General features: G+C 40.2%; 1 protein-coding gene across 1 annotated transcript in view; it reads right to left on the bottom strand. All coding sequences in view use genetic code 11, as the record gives it.

Annotated features, from left to right (window-relative positions):
- The window catches only part of EGR_03684 (hypothetical protein), a gene marked incomplete at both ends in the record, with an annotated part of 15,441 nt that extends 7,900 nt beyond the window's left edge, over nucleotides 1–7,541 (bottom strand). Inside the window, 3 exons of the mRNA XM_024492933.1 lie at nucleotides 2,587–2,989; nucleotides 6,467–6,698; nucleotides 6,895–7,541. Of these exons, the coding sequence (XP_024352590.1) occupies nucleotides 2,587–2,989; nucleotides 6,467–6,698; nucleotides 6,895–7,541 (1,282 nt within the window). The remainder of the gene's footprint in view (nucleotides 1–2,586; nucleotides 2,990–6,466; nucleotides 6,699–6,894) is intronic.
- Between the last annotated feature and the right edge of the window lie 2,964 nt (nucleotides 7,542–10,505).

Below are 10,505 nucleotides of genomic sequence, written 5' to 3'. Positions count from 1 at the left end.
CTCGATGGAAAAGCATTGCAGCCTATAGGCCGATGTGTTGTCCATTGGAAGGAATAGATTACACGAAGAAGCCTTCAGTTATTTGCTATTAAGATGTCCATAAATGTCTCTTCGACCCCTCAAGATTAACAGAAAAGTGGAAGAAAATTAAAATCTACGCATTTTACAAAGCAATTTACTACGGTTATCCAAACCGCTGAATGTATTATGGCTACTAATTTATCTCCCGTAAGGCCTGGCGGCTAACCTTCGTTAGCAGACACCTCATTAAAAGGCATATTCGTTGACATTTGCATCTACATTCTGTCGAAAATGTCTTCAACAAATCTCTGCTATTTGTATGCCCCTCGAGGGGAAATATGAGAGAAATGTATCCATATCAACCGGTGAGGAATTTAGGGAGAATTTCGCTTTCCGCTAATCTGGTCGAATATTCCCCTCTGCCTTTTATCGTTTCGCGAGAGAGGAAGGCTTGGCTACTCGATAACATTTGGTAAGTCTTAAAAACAAAATGAAAACTAATAAGCCTTATAATTGGAAGGAGAGGTAGGAAATAGCACCTCCTATGCGCCTATTAGTCATTTCGTGTCCCCAAGATGGTGCGCACGTGTTACCCCCCTGCGCACAGTTGGATTGCAAGAATTGGTTTGTAAGTTCTCGTCTCCCTAACCTAAATATTCCTTTTTTAATTCCAGTTACTAATGTCAAACACAATTTTTTGTCTTATTTTGGAGGACCTTACCATTCGGCGGATGCAAAATTTTTTTTGTATGCGGAAATATTTGAAGTAGGATGACAAGTGGGGTTCTAATAACCCTTTTAAATCGGCAAAAAATCAACTTTTAGGAATGGTCGATTCCGGTGAAAATTAATAAAATGACAAGAAAAGTTCTCGAGGGATGTCCGAGCTCATATTTTTTTAGTCGGCATTGTTAAAATGATTGAGAAATAATGAAATGACAATATTTTTCCTGTATTTTACCGACAAAGTAGACATTGGTTTAGATGATACTGCAAAAAGACAAACTATAAAGACTCAGTTAAATGCAAAATTTTCTTTTAGAATTTGCAAGAACCATACAAATAAATTAATTTGCATACAGACTTGAATATTTTTGTTAAAACTGTTACTAGAAAAATTAAATGAATAAAACTTTAGCAGTTTCGTTCTGTCAATGGTTGGTAAATAGCAGAATATTTTACGCAAAATCAGTTTATTTTATTTATTTTTTGGAGCAAAAACGGCTAATTTGCAACTTAAATAGTCCAGTCTTACAGTTTGTGGACTATGAAAAAAGTATTAATTTTCCAGGATTCAATCAATGCTTGTCTTTGTGGAAAACTGTGAAAGCTTTCAAATAATCACCTAAACAAAAAAAGAATAATAAGGATTATAACTTAAAAAAGCAATAAAAGTAGTTATGAAATTTACTTCGCCAAATTTGGAATCTTAGGCATACTGGAGGTGATTCGGGCTTATCGAGTCAAACAGTAGCGTTACACTCAGTTTCAAAACTCCAGAAGGTTGCACCACGATAGCGTCAATCGCATGCAGAGAAGGTAGGTGAGCGTTGCAGGTCAACCCATCACCCCGACATCCGATCCACTTTCTCAGTTTTGGGACTGAGTCGCTGGAAGATCGATGCACCACCTCCTGGAGGACACCCCACCACCAATCACAGTGATGAAGTGGGTCTCATCATCGACCGGAACAAGTTCAACGTACCGAGCACTCTCAGTCAGGGGCAAAGTTCACGCAATTGGTGAAACAATACACTTCACCAACTGGAGGAGCAAGTTTGTCACGACTCCGAGTGCTTTGGTGGGTGGGGGGATAAGCCTTAAGGACCATCACTTTAGTCATCACTTCCCTCGCTCGTGCTACGAAATGCGTGGCTGGTTCGCTGACTGACTTTCCGATGAGAAATGGCTTTTAGATTGTAGCATTTGCTAGGTGAAGGGACACGTCACTAATCACACACAAATTATCCCCAACCCACTGCACACTTCTAAATCACGCAACCCTTCACCCTCAGATGTGGTGTCGATACTTCCAACCTCCTATCGCAAAACGTGTCCGCCAGATGACCTCATACCCGACAGTTGAGTGGTAGGGCTGACGATTCTGCGTCCTCTTCACCCTCGTTTGCAAAAGGATGGCTTTTGCCATTCCTTGAGTTAAAAAATTGGAGAGACGATAAAAACGGGATTAGCTAAGGCCACATTATTTGGTTCTAAGGAAAAAAATTCCCAAAGTAGTGGTAAAGGGACACTTAAGCCTCACTAAGGATTTGAGGTTCCAATGGGCCTTATCCGACCGAAAAATGGTTTCTTTTTGAAAAGAAAACTGAACAGGCTCAGTCGGTTTAGTTGCAGCTTTAAAAATAGTCCAAAATACTGAAATCGGACAAATGTGATAGCTTCAGTAAGAGGGGCTATCACTGCATTTTCCTAGTACATTAAGTTAAACCATTAAATCTACCTGTGTCAACTACCAAGGTCAATTATCTTAGGTCACCTAGGTCAACATCCCTATTTTATGGCCTTAACAATTACCAACCAATCACATGTCATCTCTCGCCTTACCTTTAGCCGCATTTGATGTTCCAGGTTCTGAAAAGTTCACTGGGCTTCTATTCCCCTCTTCATATATCCCTTCTGACAGTAAGATGGTGAGAAATTCCACTAAACTTTGCGCATCGTCAGTAATGGCAGAGTGCACCCGGAAGACAATCAAACTCCCCGTCGGAGTGGTACCCATTCCATGACGTCCAACAGTGCTGCTCCCAGCAACACTTCGACTGCTACAGATAGAGAGAGCTGGAGAACCCTGTCTGAAACCACCCAAACGGTCTGCAAAGTTGACGCTGTGTGTGTCACCGGGTGTCTGATTCGGACGACTGTTACGCCAGGGGGCAAGGAAGTCCTTGTCTTGCCAGCTGGATGGGGAGAAGGGAGACTCAACTCGTCGGACAGTTAGAGCGTCTTTCTGTTGAAAATGAAGAGAAATTAAAGTTGTTATCAAAGTGTGCTCCCTTTCGACGATTACAAAAGATCAAGTAAAACTCATTTAATGGGTTGGTGTCTTCCAAGAGCTCAGAGGCAAACTTACCACCAAATTCCAGAAAATTTGTTCTTTTATCATTGTATAAACTGTCTGTGCGTTGCAATCAACCACACTCCTTCAACTACTTTGTTGTATTAGACCCAACCAATCTGCTTGCGACACAATGTAATGCGATCCCGGAGACACCGGCAGAGAATGATAAATAAGAAAATGAAAACGGACCTTTCTTACCTGTACTGATACCGGCAAATTAGATACTTTACTGGTGAGGAAATGAAATGGAAGTTATTCTCGTTTGTCAGACCTTTGCTAGGCCAGGTATATACTACTTAAATAAAAATTTGATCCTCCGACTGAGATCGGTTCCGTACACCTAATTCACGCTCACACCAGTTAACGATAACAATTGTGCCTTTTCTTAATAGACATTGACTTGCTCTTTCCACTTCTATAAAGTGCTTTTCTACTACAACTAAAGAAACATTAGCCATAGCTAATTGTTTTTTCACTTTTATTTCGAGCTCAACCATCTACCATACTTTAAACTTGATTGCCTGATATCGGAAAAAGGCGGAAACTACTGGGAGAAAAAACATTAGAGGAATGTGGAGGAATCAAGTAAAGCAAGATTTTTTCCCCACCATTCAATTTTGACCTGGTGAGGTTTTAAATACTTGATTAGTGCTAACTTCCTTCGAAACAGATCTTTTGAGGGCACCGTCAAGATGTGTCTTATCAATGGGGATAGATTCCAACCCAAACGGGAGGTGATGCCTTGTGAACAGTTGCGTCTGCAATCCACGCCGGAACCACACGCAAGCATGCACACTTACGCGCTAAAGGAGCATAATCTTTTGGAGATGAAGTGGTGCGTGATTTAGAAGTGTGAATCAGGTAGTGGATAGATGGATGTGGAGTGGTGGGAGACGCGGATTCGTCAGCCCTACCACTCAACTGTCGGGTATGAGGTCATCTGGCGGACACGTTTTGCGATAGGAGGTTGGAAGTATCGACACCACATCTGAGGGTGAAGGGTTGCGTGATTTAGAAGTGTGCAGTGGGTTGGGGATAATTTGTGTGTGATTAGTGACGTGTCCCTTCACCTAGCAAATGCTACAATCTAAAAGCCATTTCTCATCGGAAAGTCAGTCAGCGAACCAGCCACGCATTTCGTAGCACGAGCGAGGGAAGTGATGACTAAAGTGATGGTCCTTAAGGCTTATCCCCCCACCCACCAAAGCACTCGGAGTCGTGACAAACTTGCTCCTCCAGTTGGTGAAGTGTATTGTTTCACCAATTGCGTGAACTTTGCCCCTGACTGAGAGTGCTCGGTACGTTGAACTTGTTACCTGTTACTTTTTTTGGTCACCTAATAAAGCCTTTATGCTATAAGCAAAGAATTTGAATTGACTTTTCAAAACTCACTAAAAATTATGAATAAATGCCGTTTTCACTCTTTTTATAGAGTAATTTTTCGAAAAAAATATTTTATGATCCATTACTGTAATTGGCACACTTACTTTGTAATTAAAGGCTGATCAATTCAGTACACCCAAAAAGTGCATTAATTACACAAATTCACAATTTTAAATGCTAAATAATTGCGAAAAAGCCCTCTCTTTTTGCGGAAAATCAATTAAAAAAACCAGAAATCTTTTTTTGGCACGTCCTTTTCCTTTTTGGGCCACTTTATGAGTTAATATTGACGCAACCATCATGCTTTCACTGATTTTGGAATCACTTTTCTCACTCATGTCTAATCAGATTTCAATTCACTGCATGTTTTTTGGAGCGTGAAATGCTACTAAATAAGGCCACGTGCATACTACTTATAAGGGATTCAAGTAAGTTTTGTTTCATTTACAGGTATTCAATCGTTAATCACCGCTGTTTGCTTAGCAACCTTCCACTTTGACATCTCATTCATGCACAATAACATCATAGTCAAAGGTCAAAATTAGAGGAAAATTATATAAAATTTTGAATTTTTCGATACCTTATGTGAGGCTCAAAAGTAGCTTTCAAAGTGTAATTTTTTGAATTATTAATTACTCTAACTTAAATTTTTTGCATATTGACAATTGACTGGCTCTAAACCTGTCATTAGCATCGACTAAGGGTCTGATTAATTTGACATTTTCTCTCTGAAACATCTATTTGCTAACGTTCTTATGTAACTTTTCATGTTTTGTATTTCGTTCTTGCAGGATTATTTGCAAACTCTAGTAAAGAAACTCCACGAATGTTTTCACCCACCTGTAGGAAAAGCTCGTGAAACCACTTTTTACACAAAATCAGTGTCACAAGAATCATGTAGAGGGGAAAAAGAAAACGGTTTAAGGTGAAGTTGAGATGCAAAATGATCAAAAAATAGTAACTTCGAATTGATGCTAGTCATAAGTGAAATCCGATCCTAGAAAAGACGAATCCAGATTTTGTCGATTAGTTAGCAAGTTATGAAGGAAAAATGGTCGCCGTCATTGGTTTTTGGCAGCGGAAGCAGGGAATGCTCACTACAGAAGGGTTAAACGGTATTTTTTGCTGACAAATTGCCCAGCTAGAGCTTTAAAGTAGTAACTACTAAAGGGACAAGGACTTACTACGTTTCATCTAATGTAACGAACTGTATCGTAGACTGAGAGGATGATGCTCCTTTACCGTAAAGGGGAAGTGAAATACTTAATGAGCTTCTCGTAGGACATCACAGTGTTTAAATATCTCCACCAGACCTTCGACAATTAAAGTCATCAGCGGGTAGTGTTTCAAAGTTACTTAAATTTTATAAGGCTTTGTCGCAGACTAAGTACAAGGGAGATCAGAGAAGAGCGTCAGGAAAAGAAAGGCAAACTAAGGAAAAAGGCGAAAAAAATTATTTTGTTCCTTAACGCATGTCGGGTTTCGAGATCGACTACTTGGGGCAGGTAACGAATACTTTTTAATGTAGGAACTTCCAAATTTTTCAACAAATTCTGTAAACGTGATTTCTTGATATTCTGAAGGGTGACTAGAAGTTAAATTTTCTGAAGGACTACTTATTGGTGGAGTATTTACTATTTTTATGTAAAACCATTGACAGGGCAGAGAAAAAAGGGCACATTCCTTTTAATTATAGGGTCTTGTTAAGTCAAAATGCAGGAAAAAAGATAACTTGAAAAATACCACCAAAATGCTTGACAGGAGAGCTTATGACAAGGCAAAAGTTGATTGACAAATCGTTCACTTCCAGGGTCTCAAGGCAAAATTGACCACCACAGAGATGCTATGTTTTAGTTTTCTTATAGAAATGCAGTAATTTTGACCAATGTAAGCAAAAGTTTGTCAAAATCAGAGCGTTGCATGCATATGGCAATGGTAATAGACAAGTGAAGATAAACTCATTTATCATGAAAAGAAACCCACGGTATCGCAGTAGTCTTCCACAAGATGCACCTGCCAAAGCGGACGATCTAAGGGAAGTTCCACAGCAGCCAACTGTCCAACTAACATTTCCACGGGATCCTTCTCTACCTCCACCATTCCCTCCTCTTCAGGAGGTCGCTTTTTTGGTGAGAGACGCCGTCCATAGCCGAGTCGATTCTGTCCAACCAAATACGCTGGTACGACATGCTCATCAATGTTGACTGAAGAACATCTAAAGAAGGATGGTTAAATCTACGAAAAACTAAGACAAAGAAGTTATTAAAAAGGTGATGATGGTTCTGTCTGGAGGACTTCGTAAATGCTAATAAAGGAGAATAAAACAAAGGTGTCTCAAGTAGAGCTGTTTGGTCACCACGATCTGCCACACTGATTATAAAGTCGTTACGGACAAATCGGAAGCTACTCACCTTTGCCATGCATAGCCCGTCGGTAGAGGGACAACAGTTTGTTGCAACCGCTCCGAAAACCACTTTTCCATCCCTGGCGATCCATTTGGTGTCAGTTTCTCAGTTGCCGTTGAATCTGTCGAGAATATGCGTTGAACAAGAAGGCGCTTTAGAGCTGCTATCTTAATTCCAGGGCTCCCGAGATAGATCGCCACAACGGTGTTCCTTCCCGCATCTTCGCCATGAAGATAATGCAGGGAGAGGGAGGAAAGTGTCTCCACTAGACTAGTCCGTCTATGTTGGGCAAGCAGGAGGCCAATTTGCCGAATACAATAGGAGACACAGAAAGCGGGTAGGAGGAGGATGAAGAAAGCGGTCCATGCCAGATAAGAGACGAGAAGAAGACTAAAGTGGAAGACATAAAATGTGACATGAAAGACATCTTGACGCAGATAAGAGGTTGGTATTGGTGTTGTGGTCTGGACATTAATAGTGGTAGTGCTGGCAGAAGCTGCTGTCGTCGGGGAAGCTTGTAGACGAGATTTGCGCTCTTCCAGGAGTCTTGGTCTCGTTAATGGTCGAGGTGGCGGTGGTACCTGACCACTGCGTTTCGGAGCTGGTACCTTCACTGAGTGTGAACGAACTGAATAGGAAAAAAAGAGTAGCATTGTAATACAAGGAAAGAAATGAAATACGACCCTCTGCTTCATAATTTAACCAGATAATTTTCTTTAGAAATAAAAAAGATTTCGCTTGTTAAATTAGTAAATGAGACACAAGCCCGCTACGAATTCCGCTTTTGCATAATGTTTTGTCACAAGACGCAGAAGAAAGGCCTTAGCCCTAGTTGCCTCCTCTGCTATTTTGACTTTACTTTCCAACTGTTTCTTCCCCTTCACATTTGGTTGTATGATGCCAAGAAAAGGCGGTAATCACAGCTTGGATAAGAGGACGAGACAGCACCTTTCTTTCCTCCTGTTCTCATCCGAGGATGAAAAGGTCCTTATGTGCAAGTTGTACGACGGTATGACGTCCTGCTTGTAGGTTCCCTTTTTAGGTGCCCTGTTTGATGCTTGCGAAGGCTTAGAGTGGGTAAGAAGGTGATTATATGAGGGTATTTGAGGATCAGTTCAATCACCCAAAGAAACCACATCGGAAGTCAGTTAACATGACCCTTTAAATCCGTTGTCAGAATACACGCCTCCACTGTCCAGAGATTTCAATTGTCTCTATTTTTTACGGTCTGAGGAAGCATTACCGACTCTTTCATCAACAAGTGTCTTTTCGCCCCAAAAACTCACTTATAAATTGCATATATAAGTAAAAAGGTACGAAATATGCCACTTTATTTTCTCTTTATCCATTCAAACGACGAATGAGTTATCAATTACAAATTGGACCACATCCTTTTCTCCTGCAAAAGATAATTTTTTTTTAGGAAAAGGATGTGCTCACTTTGTTTATGAATTAGGGGTAAATGGAAACAAGAGTGTTGAACTTTCTGCGCTGAAATTTACCGTACTGTGGAAATAAAAAGACCACTGAAGGTGCGAGTCCGGTCAGTTGATGCCGTGGTAATTTCCTATTTTGCTAAGTTAAGTGGCCAACTACGGAGGCCACTTCAGTAGTCTCAAGTTTCACTTTTGCTCTGCGGAATGCTTTTTGGCCCATGATGGTAAGTGGCATGTTCTCTTATCTAACTTTGCCCTACCACGAGCTCAATGGAGACGCTGGATGCTGTAGATGCATTTTAACTCCTCTGATATACTGCGCAAGTAAGAGAAATTTCCTTACAAATTTGCAGTTGGCACCGTGTTCTGTTTAAAACAGAAAGGGGATTAAATAAATTCCAGCCCTTTCTCTAGAAACAGAAGGCAAATGACCGAGAAAAGTATCTTTTCAGAAGGCACTTTCTAAAAAAGATGAATGATTTTATTTCCATTATTAATGGTCCTTTTTGTCCTAGTCATCTACACTTCTACTTCGATACCACTTTTATCTCTTCAGCTATCTATTTCTACTACACACACGATAGTCTAATCCCACAAAAATGTATTAATCAGGAGGAATTCGGTGTTTGAAGGGAAGGATGCATCTCCTCTCCTCTTAATGCATTTGCACATCTTCCCACAGGTGGGTCCTAAACCAATGACTTCTTGCAATTTCCTTAAATACGGGAGCTTTTCTTTTGATTTATTAACCAGTTTGGTTGTTTTTCAAAGGAATTTTCCTGCACATGTTCAAATTTTATTACAACGAGTAGATGGATCTCCATTGCAGTCGCGTGGTTATTAGCAAGAATCTCCCAGCCTTTTCAAATGTTGAGTAGCTCATATTACCTATTTAATCCTCTCCTGCATGATACAGTGTCCCGCTACCGCGCCTCTTCTAAAGTGATCCTTATGAATAATATATACATAATCAGTCCTCCCTAAAGTCGTAGAACGACAAAGCGTCGTTAAAGAACACGCATTACTAACGTACGGAAGAGTTAAGAGGCTGCTGAAATGATTCGAAGAATATGCCACAGAACAGAAGGACAACCTGCGACGACTAAAATCTCCGCGTAGCTCAGCTAGATCACCACAGCTAAATAAGAGGCTTCTACAACTTGGCAGTCAAGACTACAAACGACCTCAAATCACCACAAAGTATCAGAGGTCCATGTGCCCAAGTAAATTATGGAAAGGACAAAGAACAACTCCTACAGATTGACATAAATACCCCGACACTTTGCTACAAGCTACACCTAGTGCTTTCAAAGTGTCATGTCAAAATGTGCATAGTCTTTTTGGGTTACGTCAAAATACGTCAAGATATAGTAGGTACGTGAAAATTATTCAGCTGTTTACACGCCCAAATGGCGACTTTTGTAAGATGGATTCCAAGTACTAGGTACACCTGTTCATAGTGCTTTAAGGTTAAGAAGTAAAGAAGCTTTAAATAAGGCAAAACTACTTCAGATACTCAAATCTGTGCACTGAAAAACAGCTAATTCTGGCCATTAAAAAAAAGGCCAGGTAAACAAATATGTAGTGAAAGATTTCTTCGTCTCACAGTTTAAAGTCTACGCATTGGAAAATACAGATATTTTTACTCTCTTGAACAAAAGCTACACAACAAAACAATAATTTAATTTTTGGACCGCGCTATGTTCAACCCGGAAACACTAAGTTAACTCACTCTACCAGGGTAACGATCCCTACAAAAAGTATAAGAATGCTTGTCCGTTTACTTATCACCACTTAAAAGAAGCGGGAACAGCTTCCTCTAAGGTCATTAACAAGTGAAACCACTGGAAGCACCCATCTTTGCCTCCAAGACACAAAAACACCCTCATTGTTCCTCACGGATATGCAGTGACTTCGAAGCAAAATTTCGTCAATTTAATTCTCCTTATATCCCTGTAATTATCACCAAAAAACGAATTTACTACTTAATAAGACCATTTTTTGGCTAGAAATTGCCCTAAACAATCAGTGAAACCCCCTATTTCCCAACAAATATTTTATTTAATGACTTTGGAAGCAACTGTGTTTGAATGCCAAAAAATTACAATTTGTTTTGTAATACATTGGTTGTTTGTTTAACTTTAGGTCCTGGTAACGGGCCACTTAGGGGCTCCGCCACTG

Source organism: Echinococcus granulosus (genome assembly GCF_000524195.1).
Source record: "Echinococcus granulosus chromosome Unknown EG_S00020, whole genome shotgun sequence".
Classification (NCBI taxonomy): Eukaryota; Metazoa; Platyhelminthes; class Cestoda; order Cyclophyllidea; family Taeniidae; genus Echinococcus; species Echinococcus granulosus.
Note: the sequence above shows the minus strand (reverse complement) of the source record. Positions and strands in the feature narration are given on the sequence as shown.